This window comes from Rhinolophus sinicus, chromosome 12 (assembly GCF_057876585.1).
Source record: "Rhinolophus sinicus isolate RSI-liver-muscle chromosome 12, RSI-T2T, whole genome shotgun sequence".
Lineage (NCBI taxonomy): Eukaryota > Metazoa > Chordata > Mammalia > Chiroptera > Rhinolophidae > Rhinolophus > Rhinolophus sinicus.
This window is the reverse complement of record NC_142512.1, coordinates 40,201,024-40,218,684: the sequence shown is the minus strand read 5'-3', so window position 1 is coordinate 40,218,684 and position 17,661 is coordinate 40,201,024. Positions and strand designations below refer to the sequence as shown.

At 52.2% G+C, this 17,661-nt stretch overlaps 2 protein-coding genes across 2 annotated transcripts; one reads left to right on the top strand and one right to left on the bottom strand.

Annotated features, from left to right (window-relative positions):
* Window positions 1-738: 738 nt before the first annotated feature.
* NT5C3B (5'-nucleotidase, cytosolic IIIB) lies at window positions 739-8,796 on the top strand. The gene is made up of 9 exons (XM_019747635.3): window positions 739-814; window positions 1,047-1,145; window positions 1,755-1,824; window positions 1,910-1,956; window positions 4,130-4,215; window positions 4,787-4,876; window positions 6,228-6,390; window positions 7,213-7,413; window positions 8,314-8,796. The coding sequence occupies exons 1-9, from the start codon at window positions 803-805 to the stop codon at window positions 8,446-8,448; spliced, it is 903 nt and encodes a 300-aa protein (XP_019603194.2). The 5' UTR covers window positions 739-802; the 3' UTR covers window positions 8,449-8,796.
* Window positions 8,797-10,403: 1,607 nt separating this feature from the next.
* On the bottom strand, window positions 10,404-17,567 carry FKBP10 (FKBP prolyl isomerase 10). The gene is made up of 10 exons (XM_019747632.3): window positions 17,236-17,567; window positions 15,023-15,168; window positions 14,526-14,715; window positions 14,277-14,422; window positions 13,692-13,881; window positions 13,370-13,515; window positions 12,669-12,861; window positions 12,133-12,275; window positions 11,777-11,940; window positions 10,404-11,437 (listed from the first exon to the last, which is right to left on the bottom strand). Exons 1-10 carry the CDS (start codon window positions 17,478-17,480, stop codon window positions 11,252-11,254), a joined length of 1,749 nt encoding a protein of 582 aa, XP_019603191.2. The 5' UTR covers window positions 17,481-17,567; the 3' UTR covers window positions 10,404-11,251.
* Window positions 17,568-17,661: the final 94 nt, after the last annotated feature.

The window sequence follows — 17,661 nt, the reverse complement described above, 5'->3', positions numbered from 1 at the left end:
ATCCTAGGCCCGCAGTGAGATCACTCGTAGGATTGTGTTCTCAGGTTCTGGAACTCTCCTGCCCCTGTCCTCCTTCCTTATCCCCTCCCCCACCACACCTCCTTCTCTGTCCCTGTACCCAGAGCAAGACTGTGCCCACCAACACCATGTAAGAGTTTTTATGAATTCTGGTTCCTGTTCCCTCTTCAGTTGCCCAGTTCCATATCCCTGTAGCATCCAACTACCTTCTTCCACTGCTCCACACTTGACTCCTCAGACGCGGAGTTCAAGGAAACCAAGTCAGAGGAGGCAGAAGGGAGAAGTAAAACTGTAATTAGAATTTCATTCTGGCCCAGTTGTCCAGGGCCTTCCTGCCCTCGGAACATGCGGTAGGTACTCATTTTCTTCTGATGAGGAGTGGTCCCAGTTAAAGAAGCACCGCTTGGATGTTTAACGGAGCCCACTTCATGCCTCGGCCACATCCCCTCCCATCCTGCGGCTTTTTTTGTCAAGCAAACTGTAAGCCTGGAAACGACCACACTTGCTAGGATTTTTGCTCTAGAAAGAGTGGTACCCAGTAAACCCCAACTCCTTGGGACCCTCACCCTCCTCAACACAGAGCCCTCAACCACAGCCTTCCCCTAGCGCGCCGTACAGGTTTCCCGAACCACCAGCCTCTCCCAGCCCATCCTGGCGCGGGGACCCGCAGTTCCCCCGCCTACCCCGCTCTGTCCCTCTTGCCTCAGGAGGGGACGACGCGTGCGCAGTGCTGTCGCGAGGGGGCGGTCTTTGTCCCCGCACCACCCACCAGGCTGCGAACACCATGGCGGAAGAGGTGAGGCATATGGAACTATCAGTAGCGCGGTCCCGGATCCCTCGGGTGCTCCGAGACCCCCAGTGCGTCATCTCGGCCCCCCTGCGCCACCCTGGCCAGTAGGTTCTCCTGGCCGGGCCGGAGCCCCCGCTGCGCCCCGGCCCGGCCTCTCAGCGTTGCCCGAGCGAGCCCCCGGCTCCCCTTGGGTCCAGCGCGGTGCCAGAGTCAGCCGTTCTCTCGGGTTTTGGGACAGGTGAGCATCCTGACGAAGGCCACAGTCCGGATGCGGCAGTCCGGGCGGGTGATGGAGATCGTAGGCGCCCTACGCAGGGGCGGGAAAGACCGCTTACAGGTACCTCCGGGGCGAGGTCGGGCAGGCGAGTCGGGGGCGGCTGGGGAGACGTCCTGCCCTTCCCGCATTGCTGCGGACACCTGCAAGGCCTCAGCCGCTAGAAATGGCCAGGGGTCTGAGGGCAAGCAGGTTGGTTCGCCTGTTTTGCCTTGGAGGCCCACCTGCCCTAAAACCTAGAATTCTCAGTATGGTCATTCTGCTTCCTCTAATTAGACAGACAGCACCCACACCAGGCCCCGGGGCCTTATTCTCCAAACTAACCCAGGTCAGCGGGCTCTCCAAGAAGTTGCAGATGTGGAGATGGGCCATAAAGGTGGAGGCACCCTAGGAAGCACCCAGGGCATTGAGATGGGTGTAGTGAAAAAGACAGAGGGGTTCTGATTCTTGAGTTCCCGCCCCCAACCCCTCAAGACGCTGGGCCTCCTTTGAGTTTGCTCTGTACTAACTAGGATTAGTTCTTCCTTCCCTCTCTAGCCCTCCCTAACTCCCCCAGGGCTTTGCCCACAGACTGGGCACTGAGATCTTTGACTTTTATGATTATCTCCCCAGCCAGACACAGGCCAAACCTGAAGGAGCCTGTCTAGGCATCATCTCTCTTTTGCATTTTAGGTCATTTCTGATTTTGACAGGACCTTGAGCAGGTTTGCATATAATGGAAAGCAATGCCCTTCTTCTTACAGTAAGTCACATACTAGTTTGCTTTGTTGGGCTTGACAAGATGATGCTTCTAAGGGGCAAGTGAAAGGAGCTTTGTGTTTTTGCAGATATTCTGGATAACAGCAAGGTCATCAGTGAGGAGTGCCAGCCAGAGGTGAGTTACTCCCTTTCTTTGTGCAAAAATGGCTATCATATATCACTTCAAATGGTTCTTGCTTAGGACCAAAGATTCCAGGATAGAGACATTAGAAGATTCTTTTTTTTTTTTTTTAATTGTTTCTTTGCTCAGGTGGACCAAGTCTTAATACACTGGGACAGCTTTTCCTTATTGGCTAAGACATATGATGATTGATGGTTAGAGTATGGATGTTATGCTCACTGCTAAAGAGTCTACAAGAGACTTCAGTGTTTGTCATTTAACCCTCCCACAACTCCGAGAGGTGGACAGAACCATTATTGTCTCCATTTAACAGATGAGAAAACAGGTTTGGAGAGGTTGAGCAACTAACCCAAGGTCATACAGCCAAGATGTAGAGTTTGGCTGTATTCTGACCCAAACGCTTTCCATTGCATTATGCACTTTCCTTGATAATATAATTTTCTTGAAAGCAACAGGTCTCAAGAAAGACTTCTGAATTAATGTCAAAATACAATAACTCCCATTTCCATAAAATGCATACAAATATTGTGAAGTGATTCCTGTAGCCTTGGAGTTCATTTTACTTTGCTCCATGGACTTCCTGTCAGTGTCCTCTTTGCCAGAGCAGAGCCACGCTAGTTGCACGTTTCTCTGCAAGTTGCTGAGCTCTTTCTGCTGAATAACTACATCATTTAATTCCACTTCATTATGAAATTCACTAAATTGCATACTAAGTGGTCTGTTGGTCTGTCTCATTGGTCAGCTCTTCCAACACTCTGTCATGATTACTCAGTATTAATATGGACAGTGGATTGTAGATAGCTCTTATATTTCTAAAACCTATCTCTCTGGGGATGCCACTTGTATAATAGCTTAAGGTGGGTTCTGGCTCCACCACTGATTGCCTTTAGCAAGTCACTTTTTGGGGTTCCTCACATCCCTCATCTTACCAATTTCCAGGAAGCTGCATCCACAAATAAGACAGTAGGTTTGATTGTCCTCTCTAGGATAAAGAAGCTAGAGAAAACTAAGATTTTTGGGGTTGATGGGCTCCTGAAGAAATGAATAAACCAAAGTTTATGTATAAAACCTTTTTTAAAAAAGAAAAATTATATTCTTCTGTGGAGTTCTATTATACTTTTAGAAAAATGTTCTTACACCCAAAAAAACCACACACATTGAGAACCTTAATAGGTTGGTGCAAAAGTAATTGTGGTTTAAAAAGTTAAAAATTGCAAAAACCACAATTACTTTTGCACCCTAATACATTTCAGGAGCTTTCTGCCTTTGTCAGTGTGTAATCTTTGCTCTTAACTCTCTTTTGGACCGATGGTCAGGGACTCCATTTGATCTTGTAATATTCCAAGACCATGCATATATTAAAATTAAAATCCTTTATCCAGTCAATTCCCATTATTATTGGGCGCTGTTACTGACTGGCCCTGTGTGACACATAATCCCTCCCCCCAAGAGGATGGAAGGTTCTGGCATGTGGAAGGAAGCCTTAGCCAGAGGTAGCACCTGTAGATGCTCGTGAAGTAATTCACCTGATGTTGGCAGTGTGATGGACGCATCCACTAATGTGCTGTGTCCCAAACAACAGTTTTTTCGTTACACTTTCATAATTTTGGTTTTTATTTGCCATATCTGTGTATGACTTTTACTAAATATTTTTCTTTAAATTGACCTGCTTTTAAAAACCTGAGTGTAATTAACTTATAAAAAAAAAAAGGAACAATCTTTGTGAAAGCATGAGTTTGAGATACTAGTTTTTTTTTAATATACATTCAAATGAATCCACTAAAACAAATGAACTACTAAAACAAAGTGTTTATCCATGTACCCCCTAAAGTTAGCTTGCCTACCACCCAAGAAACTGTACCACATTTCGGGATACACAGAATGAAATCAGTTCTTACTGGTTAAGCCCTGATGACTGAGCTAGTAAATAACAAAATCCTAGTAACCCTCTGATCTGATAGCAAAAGCTCTTTATGCTGTGATTCTTGGACCTCCCTGCTGGGTGAGTGCAAAGGGATGACCAGCTCTGTGGATCCAGTCGCTCCCTTACATGAAGTTGAGCCTTCTCAGTGATTTTTTTTTTGTGTGTGTCTCATGCTAAACTGTAGGACTTTGCTGGGGAAAACTTGATGGACTAATGGCTTTTCTCTTCATTTGGATACCCCAGCTGAAAGCGCTCCATAAACACTATTACCCAATTGAGATTGACCCACGGCGGACCATTGAAGAGAAGTTACCTGATATGGTGGAATGGTAAGTGACGGTGGTGGTGAAAGCTCCTGGCCCTTGTGATGGACTGGTCTAAGAAGGGGCGTATTTCTTCCCTTTGATGAGATGACAGGCTTCCTCACCTTACTGGATGCTTAACTGAATGCTATAGGCCCCGCTATTAGAACAGATTGTCTAGGCACACCCGGGACTCCTTGTAGCTGCTGCTAGAGTGGGGGACCACCAAGAATCCCTGGAATGAGGTAGAAGCCCCTTGGTTTGGGAAAATAAGTGCTTTGGGGAGATAACCCTCCTATAGAAACCAATATCACTGGACAGAGCCCCTGTTTTACAGAGAGAGGGGTTGCAAAGGAAGGGATTCAGAAGAGCTTTGGCTTCAGCAGTGAACACACCCAACTCTTATCTCTCTGCTGTGTTGCTTTCTCACCGTTTTTTTGGTTAAGGACAGCCAGAGTCCTCCAGAAAATGGCTCTGTGGAAAAGGATGAGGCCTCCATTGTCAGTACTTCCAGAGGGGCCTTGGCCCTGAAAATGGAAAGGTCACTTTACTTACTTAGTGATTTGAATGTGGGGCTTTGTGGGGTATCTGTTTCTAGGTGGACCAAAGCACACGATATCCTGTGTCAGCAGAAAATTCAGAAGTTTCAGATAGCCGAGGTGGTTAGAGAGTCCAATGCAATGCTTAGGTAAGTTGCTTGCTCTGGAAAACATTCGAAATGGGTTTGCCCACAAAAAAGAAGGTGGGAAGGAGTAGAGAGGAGTTCGTTGCTAGGAGAGTCAGAAGAGACATGGCACCATGAGCACCTGAAGTGGGGAAGGTCTTGCTTTTCCTCTCTGGATACAGCTGAAGGGTTTTCTATTATATCCTTGGGTGCTTCCTCAGAAGCAGTCTGCTGGTAGTGGAGGTAGTGGGAATGTGACCAGGGCTTCATCTCCAAGAATCAACAGCATCCAGTTGATTTTTCCCAGTGGTTTACACATGCTTTGTAAAATGACTTTTGGGGTCTCCATGGGAACTGGTATTCTTTATCCAGACATGGGAGCTGGCTGGCTGGGGCCCCTTGATCATCAGCAGCCTTCACAGTGCAGCTCTGTCTGCTGGAGCGTTGTTTACCGGAGGAGTGATAGGAGCACGTAGAGGAAGGAGTCGGCATGGGTGTCTGTCCTTAGGATTGTGTGTCCTAACTGGGGAGAGAGGCTAGCTCATGAAAAGCCAAGAGAGAAGAGACGTGTGCAGATTCAGTAAGAGCCGGGTGGGTTGGGGTGTTCCTCAGTCAGTCTGTCCCAGAATAGCTGCCTGGTGTGTCCTACCGTTGCCCCTCAAACAACACGGGTTTGAATGTGCTGGTTCACTTATACGTGGATTGTTTTCAGTAAATATCCAGTTGGCCCTCTGGCTTTCGCATCTGTGGATTCAACCAACCGCACATCGTAAACAGTATTTTCAGTCTGGCGTTAGGAGTCCTCAGATGCAGGGGACCAACTGTATGCATCATTCTATGCCATTTTATATAAGGGACTTGAACATCCTTGGATTTTGGTATCCACGGGGCTCTTGGAACCAGTTCCCCTTTGGGTACTGAGGGACAACTGTAGTTAAGTTTTCGGGGAGTCAAACGTTATATGTGGATTTTTGACTGCTCAGGCTTGGCACCCCTTACCCCCACGATATTCAAGGGTCAACTGTAGTATGGAAACAATAAAAGTATGAGCCCATTCATATGAAGTTCAAGGACAGGCAAAGCTAATCAGTGGGGATATAAAGTCAAAGTAGAGGGGTGGCATGGACTGGGAAGAGGCATGAGGGAACCTTGGTCTGGTTGCTAATTACATGAGTGTATACATATGTAAACAGTAATTGAGCTGAACACTTAAGAGTAGTACACTTGAGCCATTTACTGTATGTATTTCATATCTCAATTTAAAATGTTTTTGTTTTTGTTTTTTTATTTAAAAATGTAATAATATAAGCCAAGTAGAAAGTAAAGAAGAGAAGCAGAGGCAGTGCCCTTTGAGAATCCATTCGTCTCTTTTCAGGGAGGGATACAAGACGTTCTTCGACACCCTCTACCAAAACAGCATTCCCCTTCTCATCTTTTCTGCGGGCATTGGTGATATCCTGGAAGAAATTATCCGGCAGAAGAAAGTATTCCACCCCAACATCCACATTGTGTCTAACTACATGGATTTTGACAAAGATGTGAGCCAGATCTCGTTTGGGCAGGGAATGGGCAAGGAGTGGGGACCACCAACCAGGGTACTGCACCCTAAACCTGGGGAGGGGAAGGAGGAGAAGGCATGCTGGCTTCTTTGTCCTCGGGCAGTATTTATTTACTTATGCCAGCTAAAGACAGTTACTTCTAAAAGACTCACTCTTTGGTGTTTGGCCAACAGTTAGCTCTCTCCCCTGGGGGTCACTCAAGCCCCATGTCACTGGCATGGGTCATGTGCCATCCTAGGTGCTCAAGGGCTTGGGCTTTGACTTATTTTCTTAGAGCCAGAAGTGGGCTGCTCTGACTTACCCATGTTCTAACTTCTTAAAACCAATGGCTGGAACGTCCCTCCTTTTGAACTATGGTTAGGACGTGACCCGCGACTATTGCTTAGCCACCCATGTGGCCTAAACAGTGCTTGTGTCACAAGCTTCATGTGATGTTTGATGGTCCCTGTTAGTTTACACCAGGGGTTACAAACTTTGTAAAAAGCCAGGTAGTAAATATCTTAGGCTTTGTGGGCTATACGACCTCTGTCGCGACCACTACACTCTCCTGTGCAGAAAAGCAGCCACAGACAAGATATAAACAAGGCGCATGGCTGTGTTCCAGTCAAACTGAATTTATAAATATAGGCTAAGCCTGGCCCACGGGCCCTACCTTGTCGGCCCCTAGTTTAGACTACAATGAGATTTTGGCATTATCTATAGCTTTCATGATTTTCTTTCCTGTGTGCCAGAGACAATGGAAACGTGGCGCCAGACAGGTCCCTGTAGCCCTGCTGTCTGTCTCTTGTCTTGGTTATTTAGGGTTTCCTACAGGGATTCCAGGGCCAGCTCATACACACGTACAACAAGAACAGCTCCATATGCAAGAACTCCGCTTACTACCAGCAACTTCAGGGCAAAACCAACATCCTCCTGCTGGGAGACACCATGGGGGATCTCACAATGGCTGATGGGATTCCAGGTGTGGAGAACATTCTCAAGATTGGCTTCCTAAATGACAAGGTAGGGAGGGGACCAGGGCTTCCTCCTCTGTGGCTTGCTTCTCTTTCAAGTCCTGTTAACACATGCTGACCGAACACCTTCTGTGTGCTAGCCATTGCATTAAGTGTTAGAGGTACAGAAGTAAGACACAAGCCATGTTCCCCAGGAGGATAGTCCGTATTCTCCTAGGAAAACAAGAGATAGTCAGCGATTAACGCTGTGTGCTTACCACGTGGCACGAATCCAGAGAGGCCAGGCATGTCATTGGAGCCGACACTTGCTGAGTGCTCACCATATGCCAGGGACATTAATCCACTTAATCCTTATAACAGCCTTTTGAGGTAGTGACTGTTATACCATCTTACAGATGAGGAAACAGGCAAGGAGGTTAAGTAACTTGCCCGAGGTGACATAGTTTAGGAAGTAGTGGGGCTGATTACCGGTCCTCCTAAATCACCCCTGTGAGGCATGATTGAGACGGGAGATGTCAGTGTTCAGGATGTGGGTTTATAATGTATAGAAGAAAAATACAAGAACGGACCAGGGGCCGACGAGTGAAAACTGTGGTCTTATAGAGGCCATAGTGTGGTCTCAAGCTGGAAGGCCCCAGGTCCTCACTCAGCCAGCATGTGCTGAGGTTCCCGAGAATACCTGAGCCTTGTGAAAATCAGTCAGATAGATTCGAGGTAACATCTGGTTTTTACATTTTGATCCTTGTTACTGTCCTTTTGACATTGACCCCACGTTTAGTTGTGGCAGCCGGTGCCCACGGCCATCTGCGTTTCCAAAGGGCAGGTCCCTGTGACTTTGAACTCCTCTTGGGGAGCTGCGGCTTCCCCAGCCCCAGGTGCTTGAGCGTCAGAGGCAGTGGGCAGAGAGCAGGGCATTTTGGGGACTCTCAGCCTCCCTTCCCCTGGGCAGGTGGAGGAGCAGCGTGAGAGCTACATGGACGCCTATGACATTGTGCTGGAGAAGGACGAGACTCTGGACGTGGTCAACGGGCTGCTGCAGGACATCCTGCACCGGGGAGACGGGGTGGGGCTCCACGGCTCCTGAGTGTGCGGGCGTGGGGCCAGTCCCTGCAGGCCGGGATGAAGAGGGCGCCTTGCTGGGAGGCCGCAGTGCCGAGAGCCTGCTCCTCCTGGTGTGTGCAGAGGAAAGCCCGGTGCATCCCTCCCTGCTCCTTTCCCTGGCGCCTTCTGTGTGTGTTCTCCAAGGCCTGAGGGAGCCCTGCCAGGTGGGAGGCAGCAAAAGCCCTTCCAAGTGAACTGTGGACCTGTAGGGTGTTTGCATTCCAGAAATCATTTGGTCCAGGATTCCTTTTTTCAAAATTTTTAAACACAGGAAGCTGTTCTTCAAACAAATCGAATGTGTAAGACATCAAAATAAAAAGGAAAAACCAGAGTTGTTCTGATTTGGGGGGCGGGGAGCAGAGCCTGCACCCCTTGGTCCTGGAAGTGCAGGAACCTCCAAGGACCCTCTAGGACTCCATGGAACACAGTTTGAAAACCACCCAATTAGCCCATAAGACCCCCTGAGCACAGCCTAAATGTGCATGTGGGGAATCAGGGTGGGCAGGCGGGGTTGGAAGCGTGTGTTTCTGACCTGGAATGGTTTGGCTTTATTCAGAAGCAGCCCTTAAACTTGACATTCGGTTGGGTCTGGTCAACCCTGTCTGCAGAGCCTCTTGAGCAGTTCCCAACGGGATTCATTTGGGTGTGGATTTTCCCTGGTGCCCTTGGCTCCTGTTCCTCCTCTTGTGGGTCCAGGGCCACTAAAATGGATGATTTAAGGTGGGTTGAGACCAGGGACCTGAAGGGAGAAGGCACTCTGGCAAAGTAAAATAGAAGTGGTTTATGCTCGATTGTCTTGCAGTGGGCTGCCTTTACAGTTTCTTTCCCGTCTTCCCCCTCCCTGTTGACTTGGGTGGTCAGGAGCTAGCTGAATTCTCACAGGGAATCTTTGGAAGAGCAAATGGAGACCCATTCACCTGGCGTTCTAGCCTGTCCTCCCTCGGAGAAATTCAGTCCCTTGCCGCTCTGCGCACCTAGATGGATGGTGTGCCATTTAATCCTCACAGTAACCTTGCAGGTAGGTCTAAAGTACAGGTGGCTCAGAAAGGACCAGTAACTTGCCTGAAGCCCATAGCTAGAAGCTAGAGCCAGGGTTGGAGTGTTTCTGACCAACACCGGGCCTTGTCTCGTGCATCACGGTGCCTGCACACGGGCTTCCGTTCAGTGCTGTCCTGTTAGGTCTGGGGGACAGACGGTTACCATCTGAGGCTGGATCTGTAGCCACTGTCAGACTGTGAGGTGACTTCAGAATGCCTTGAGACCAGGGAGTATCAGTCACTGGTCGTGGGGAGAGGTCACGTCTCAGGAGATCCTGGGCAAGAAATCAGTGCTTGTGGGGGCAGTTCAGTGACCAGTTCCATCATTTTCTCTCCCAAGCACCTCCTCTAACCCATCTGATGGTTTGGGTCATCTCCATCCTACTGGCAGGGCAGATGAAGGCTGCCTGACTAGTGGCTGAAGCGAGTCTCTTCCCAAGACACCAGCGGCTTGAACTCAGTTACCTTTCCTCTGACAGGATGGATCTGGAAGGTGGTAATGGGCCCACAGCCAGGAGCAGGGAGAGGTGGGCATGTTTTGGAAACAATCTATGTGAAAGAGTGGAATTTGACCTGTGCGGTTTAATCCCTGAGATTTGTATGTTGTGTTTGAGGTCAGGAGCCTCATCTTTCCCTTCACTTGGGACAGTTAGGCGACAACAACCATCGCCCCACACCTCTCCTGTGGTCACCCACTCCCCATCCTCCAGCAGACGGGCTCCCTCTCCAGTTAGGGCCCCTGGGTTAGGCCTCCGGGAGGCAGCAACCTCCAGAGGAAGAACGAGAGCTAGGGACACAGTGCAGTGGGGCATGGAAAAGCCTGCTTTGTTCCCCTTGCTTTCCAGTCTTTGGGTGGAAGGGCCTCCCCGCAATGAAAGACCACTTCCTGAGGCCTCTGGTTTTTAGTCTTTTATTTGGCACAAAGGAAAAAGATCTGACACCAGTTTTGTCTTTTGAGTGTGCAGAGCTCCACCCACCACTCACCCCTCAGTCCCCAATAAGCCCTTCCATGTTCATCTCAGCCCCGAACCAAGGATTTCATTTATTTCCTAGCCTTAAGATCCATCGAAGTAGGTTTCTTTTACCCCCATCCTTTCATTTTCTTCCTCTGTCCCTTAGAGAAGGCAGCCCTCTTTAGGGATGAAAGGCCCAGCCCTGACCTGTAGCACCCCAGGGGAGAGAGGGGGTGGGACCAAATAGGTGACATAGGGCTGCCCTCCTAGAGCAGCCCCCTTCCCTTGGAGCCAGCCAGAGCTGAGGGAGGGTGGCTGGGGGGACCCTGCCAGCCCTGGTTCATGCTCCTGAAGAGCTGCCATGACAGGAATGGGGGCTGGACATAGTGGGAAGGGGATGGGGAGGTAAAGCACAAATAGAGGGGAAGTTTGGGGAAATAAAGAAATGATGAGCGTGGCCTTTCTCTGTCTGGTGACTTGGAGGTGTGGGTGAGGGGCCAGCAATGGTCCCATCCAACCCCAGACTCCACCAATGCCCAGATTGGCTTTGTAACTCTTGTAAGGAAGTTTTGCAAAATTTGTAAGGAAGTGGTGTGGGGTTGGAAGACAGAAACCAAGTAGAGGTCTGTGCTGTGGATATTACTCTTGGGCTGGTGGGAAGACCAGAGCTGTCTCTGACCACTTTTCAGATGCTCTCAGACCTCATCACAGCAGAGGAGACAGTGACTGTTAGGAGTCAGCCCCACTGCCCACTGCTCCCCCCCAGAAGTGGGCCTTTGCATTTGGGCCCAGGCCCTCAGAGCTCCTCGTGGACCCGCTCCTGGTCCTCGTCCGACTTAAGCTTCAGCTCTTCAACGGTGATCTTGCCATCCTGGTTGCGATCCTGGTTCTGGAACATGTCCCCTATGGTTTTCTCCTGGTCCTGCCCCGGCATGAGGCGTCCTTTGCCCTCACTAACTTGAGACTTGATGAAGGTGGAGAACTGAGGGTGAAGAGAGCACAGGGGAGGGCAGGCATGAGGGGCTTGCTTGAGCAGCCTTGGCAAGGGCCCCCGGGGGAGGCCAGCCAGTGAGAACTGAGAGGAGCCGTTGCTGGGGTCCTAAGCAGGGCCAGGGCAGTGGTACGGGGGAAGGGCTGCCTGTGTGCCAGGAGAGAAGGCAGGGACAAGGGACCTCAGGCAAAGTGACCAGCAGGGGGGCAGGAACGTGGGAGCAGACAGGATGGACAGGGACCACGTTCTTGCTAGATGCCACCATACAAGGTGGCTTCTGCTGGGGTGAGTACGGGGATGGTTGTTTTAAGGATTGAGCTCCTCACCCACCTCCTCTGGGGGGACCTCGCCATCCTTGTTGAGGTCCATGTCTTCAAAAAGGTTGGCAGGAGGGTCCTCGTGCCACACAAACAGGTAGCCTTCAGGCACCCCCTCCTCCCGTGATACCAGCTCCACCTCAAACATCAGTACAGCACTGCCAGGGACCCCCCGGGCTGGAGAGAGGGAGAAGAGAAGGAAAGAGTCCCAACCAGATCAGGATCTGGGCCTGGCTTTGCGGCCTGCCCAGTGTGCTCCCCAGCCTGCAAGCCTGTTTCCCCTCTTTGGGACTGGAGAATGGGGCACTGGATGTTTACAGAACCATCTGGAAGCGGCAAACGGAGAACAGACCAGTGTCTGCCGCTCACCTCCACTCTCCCCATGTGCCAGGTGCGGGGGGACCACGAGCTGCCGCCTCTCTCCCACACACATGCCCTGCAGGCCCTTGTCCAGGCCTTCGATCACCTTGTTGGCCCCCAGAGTTGCCTCCTGGGGGACCCCATAGTCATGCCTGGGGAAAAGCAGATTCCAGGTCAGTGCCCTTCCTTGTTCCTGCCAGTTCACCTCCCATTGTCCCTCCAACTCCCGTTCCCAAGTCAGTCTTCCTGGTGCCCGCCCCACGCAGCAGAGTGCAGGGCCCTACGGTTCAGAGATGGGGCACCCGTCTCATTTTGCCAATGCCCCTGAAGTGTGGCTTTGAGGACTCACCTCTCCCTGTTTCAGTACCCCCTCCATAAAGTGAAATTGCAGCTCCCCACTGCTAGCTTCACCTTCCCTTCCCCTTTCTGCCGCTTCTGCTCCCCATAGATGGAGAAAAGGGGGGTGCTATGAGGAGGACTCCCCTTGCCTGGGCCCACCCACCTGCCCAGCCCTGGCCCTGGCCCTGGCCCTGCCCCACACGCACGAGGAGAAGAGCTTGGTGCCATCTAGCAGAGAGCAGTTGTAGTGGTAGCGAACAAAGTCCCCAGATTTGGCGGTCTCGTTGCAGGTCTCGGGGGGCGAGGACAGTGTCTTGATTTCCACGGTGTCCGCAGGGTTGTGGAAGTCGATGACATGGACATCAAAGATCAACACAGCCGAGCCGGGGATCTTGTCTCCTGAGACCAGAACGGTGGAGCAGGTCAGCTTGGAGTCTAGTAGGGGCTGTTCAAGGTTTCCATGAAACTGCCCTGGGGTTTCAGACGAGGATGGGATGGGATGGGATGTTTGTCCACATAATCAACTCTTTTGGGGAGGGAGGGACCTGCCAGTTAGAAAGCCCTTTACACACACAGTCTTGCAACCTCCCAGTAACTTACCCTGCTGATCAGTGTGAATAGTCCCATTTTATAGGTGAGGACACTGAGGCTTCCAGCAAAGCTGGGTCTCAAATCCAGGTCTCTGCTTCCTAGGGCTATGCTGTTTCTGTTCTTCCATAACCATCCCCCTCCCCAAACTCAGGAGTCCTTCTCCAAGATGGAAGGGGAGAAGTGGGGGGACTGCCCTGGAGAAAAGGATGGAGTCTGTGTGGCAGGAAAGGTGGGTGACTTTTTTGTGATGGGAAGGGCAGAGTAGGGGAAGGTCAGTGAGCAGTTCAGGAGAGGAGCTGAGGTACAACAGGCCTACCAGTCCCGTTCTCCCCATAGGCCAGGTGCGGGGGGATGGTGATCCTCCGGCGCTCCCCCATGCAGGAGCCCTGCAGCCCCTGGTCCATCCCGGGGATGATGTAACCCTGCCCCACGTAGGTGTTGTACGTGTGGTTGCGGGAGTAGCTGCAATACAAGGTGGGAGGGCCAGCAAGGGAGTCAGATGGGCCACTGCCCTTGCAGGCAGCTCAGAGCCACCCCCAGCCGCTGCCTGGGTGACCCCAGTATCTGGTACTTTCCTTCCTATCTCGGCTTCTTGCCTTCCCCCCAGCCCCACCCTCCCTCCTCAGGACCCCGCTGACCTGGAATCGAAGAGGGTGCCATCCATCAGGGAGCCATTGTAGTGGTAACGCATGAAGTCCCCAGCCATGGCTCTGCGGACACAGCCGGCTGGGAGCTCCAGCGTCTCCAGCTGGACGGTGTCCTTCGGGTTGTGGATGTCAATCAGTAGGACCTGGAAGACCAGGGAGGCCTGCGGGGGGATCACAGTCCCTGGGGAAGGGACAGGCTTGTACCAAACAGGTGGAGAGCAAGCCAGGGCTCCTTCTCGCCTCAGGAAAGCCTATGTGAGCACCCTGCAAAAAGGTGCTAACCTTGCTCTCCACGGCTCTTTCCTCGCCCTCAGCAGTCCTATTTCTTGCTCCTCCAGTGAGCCCTGAGCTGGGTTCCACCTCCCCCCCCACCTGGCCCCCGACCACCACCACCCCATACTGAACCTTTGTGTGAATCAGAATAAAGCAGTCTTTCTTAGTGAGGCGATCAGCAAGGGCTGGATTTCATCCCTGCTTTCCTCCCTGGCTGGGTGCCCTCGTGCAGTACACAACCTGAGTAACTGTATGTGGCCGCCCACTTCTGGAGAATCCCCCTGCGTGCCTGCCTGCCCTCACCATAGCCTTTCTCGCCATAGGCCAGGAATGGCGGGATGATGATCTTCCTTCTCTCTCCAGGACACATGCCCAGCAGCCCCTGGTCCATGCCCTTGATCAGCCAGCCAGAGCCGACGTAGGTGTCGTAAGTGCCGCCCCTACTGTAGCTGCAGAGAATGAGGTAGAGATGAGGCTGCTGGAGGTGGGAGAGCAGGATGGGCCCTGGACTGCCCCCAGGCCACAGTCCCCAGGGCTCCCTCCAGCCCTTACCTGGTGTCGAAGGTGGTACCGTCCAGCAGGGTGCCGTTGTAGTGATAGCGGACAAAGTCGCTGTCCTGGACCATTCGGGGGCAGTGGGGCGGGCGCAGCAAGGTGCTCACCTGCACGGTGTCCTCCTTGTTCCACACGTCCAGCAGGACCACGTCGAAGTAGAGGGTGGCATCCGGGGGAATGAGCCCCGCTGTGAGGGCCGGGCAGGTGGAGCTCATGTTCCGTGGAGGGCTGTGTTCTGCTTGGACTCCCCCTGCACCCCCTCTAGTTCCCATTCCTCCGAGTATATCCAACCCAGGGCCCTGTTATTTCCCTTCCTCCCAGCCCAGGGCAGGAGACAGAACCTCTAGTCCCAGACCTGCCGGTATCAGGCTGCATATGCAGTTGACCTTGGGCAAGTCACTCTCCATCTCTGAGCTTCAGTTTTCTGCCCTGGGGTCCTTGATTCTGCCTCCCGGTCTCCTTCCTCCCCGCACCAAGGCCCCAGCCCTTCTCACCCACACCGATGCTGCCGTAGCCCAGGTGGGGAGGCACGACGAGGCGGCGCCGCTCGTTGACACACATGCCCATCAGGCCTCGGTCCATGCCAGTGATAAGGCGTCCCACGCCCACCACGATGGCCACCAAAGTGCTGCGGTCATAGCTGGGGGCAGAGGGCACAGAGGGGATACTGTGGACTCAGGTGTACACAGGTGAGGGCGCACACAGCCAAATGTTTCCCTCTGCCCATGGTCACATATGCACAGGTGTTACACACGCACATGCACACACAACCCTCCCCCATGCACAGGTATAGAACCACAGGCTCCTCACTGCCCTGTGAGGTCAGAGGTCACCTGGGACCCCCAACTTAAGAGGCTGGGCTTTTACAAAAAGGAAGTCCCCAAGGAGTCTAAGGGCTTCTATTCCCCTGGGATGGGGGTGGGTGCAGGCCTGTCTGCTGCTGCTCTCTGCTGATGGCAAAGCAGTGCTAAGTACTTCCCCAAGGGGAAGAGGAACAGTAGTGGGTACTTAGAATATGCCGATTAAATGCTTGGCATTTTACATTCATGATCTTACTTAATTCTCTCCCCTGTGAAGTAGGCATTATTGTTTTCATTTTTCTTATGAGAAAAATTGAGACTTGTGAGACTAAGTGACTTGCCCAAGGTCACAGCTAATATGTGTCTGCGGATATCGAAAGCCCATGTTTGTGCCTCTGTACCATCTACTAGGCAAGGCGGAAAGGAAGGGGATGCAGAGCTGGTGGAGGCATAGCGATTGGTCCTCAATTCTGAAAGAGCCTATTCTATTCTAAAACTGCCATGGCTTTTATTTGTGTTTAGTTATAGTTTTCATTTAAGCTTTCAGAAGTTAAAGGAGGCTGGGAGGTTTTTATTTTGACCAAAGGGGCCATGGATTGTGCATTTTTCAGGTTCAGTACTGCATGAACGGGGCCCAGCCAGGCTCCCCGAGTCCCCAACGGGGAAGTCACCTCCCAACTCCCACCCTGGTCCCCAGCCCTGGCAGTCAAGGGCTCAGGGTTGCACTTACTCCTGGCCTCTGCCTACACTTCATGGTGCTCACGGGGCTGCTTTTCTGACTGACCTGCCCCGTTCACAGTGCTGCTGTGAGGGCCCAGCCACCAGTTAAATACTATCGGGGCGTCCAGTCCTCCCAGAATCAAAGCTAAGCGATTTGAACCGACTTTTTAATCTCCATTTTAAGGAAAGTAAAGCTAAAGCGGCAAAATTTCTTGTCCGTGGTCACAGCCTGGATTGGAACTCAGGGTCTTGGACTCTGGAGTTCGTGTTCTTACCCAACATACTGCCTGCCCGTGGCAACTGATTTCCCATGGGCCAAGCTGTGTGTTTTGGGGAAGGGTCTAAGAGGGACTGACTTTTTGGGGTTTCACGTATGTCACCAGGACCCACGGTTTAACCGGGGCTGACAAGCTGCTCCTACCAACCAAAGTGGACTTGCCAGAGCAGAAGCCAGTCTCTCAAATCCCAAGGCTGGCAAGATGGGCGGCAGCCCTGGCCTGGTAGAGCTAAGATGGAGGGAGGTAGGGGTGCAGGGAGATCCAGGGAGGGAGTTATGAAAACCCTCTGAGGAGCCCACGGCAGCATGTGACACGTAGACAGGCAGGGTCCCTACACGGAGCTATGCCCTATACTTCCAGATGCATCCTACTGTCTTGTAATGCCTGCCGCTGAGGCTGGCTGCTGGGAACCCCTACCCTCTCCAAAATAAAGTTTTATTCCCTCTTCTCTAACCTGGTGTTGAAACCAGAAGGGAGTCGGGTGGGTGGGAATGTAGAGGGTCCCAGGCTTAGACCACTAGAGGATTCACTTGCAGCAAAGACCATGCTCTTATCCCCAAAACTGGACCAGAACGTCCCCCTCCCCACGTCTTTAAATAAAGTAAGTAAATAGAGCAGGTCACCTTGATTGTCACACTCGGGAATGTGGGGAGCTTGTGTGAAAGAAATTGGGGTCCTTGGAGAGGCAAAGATTTGAAATTGAGAGCAGGGGATTTATCTTTGGGGAGATGGATGTCTGGGCTGCCCCCACACACACACACTCACCCAGGGTACTGTGTTTGGAGTTAGGGGATCATGGAGTACCAGAATGCAGACAGGGCTTTAAAGGGCAACAAGGGAACCCAGGACCTAGGAGCGCCTGGTCTGGGCTCAGGGGAGTGGTGAGTCTGGGGCCACCCAACCCATTACCTCGAGTCAAACTTCTTGCCATCCTCAAAAGTGCCGTTGTAGTGATACCGCACAAAATCCCCCATCTGTACTTCCCTGGGACAGGCCTTGGGGATATGGTACCTCTCGATGACCACGTCTTCCAGGGGGCCCCCGGCCGGGCTGGCGCGGCCCTGCCCCCTCCCCACCGCCTGTACGAGCAGCAACAGTATCGGCAGCAGCGGGGCCCGGAGGAGGGTGTGGCTGGGGGACCCCGCGCGGAACATGGTGCCTGGAGCTGGGATGGCCGGCAGTGAGAGCAAGAGAGAGAGAGAATCGCGGCCAACCTCCTTCCCCCTCTTCCCTGAGCTGGCTCCCCCCCTTCCTGTCCTCCTTCCCCACCCCCGCCCTGGCTGGTCCACGTGGAATGGGGGCTGGGGCGACTGAGCTGGTGGGGCAGGGAGTGGG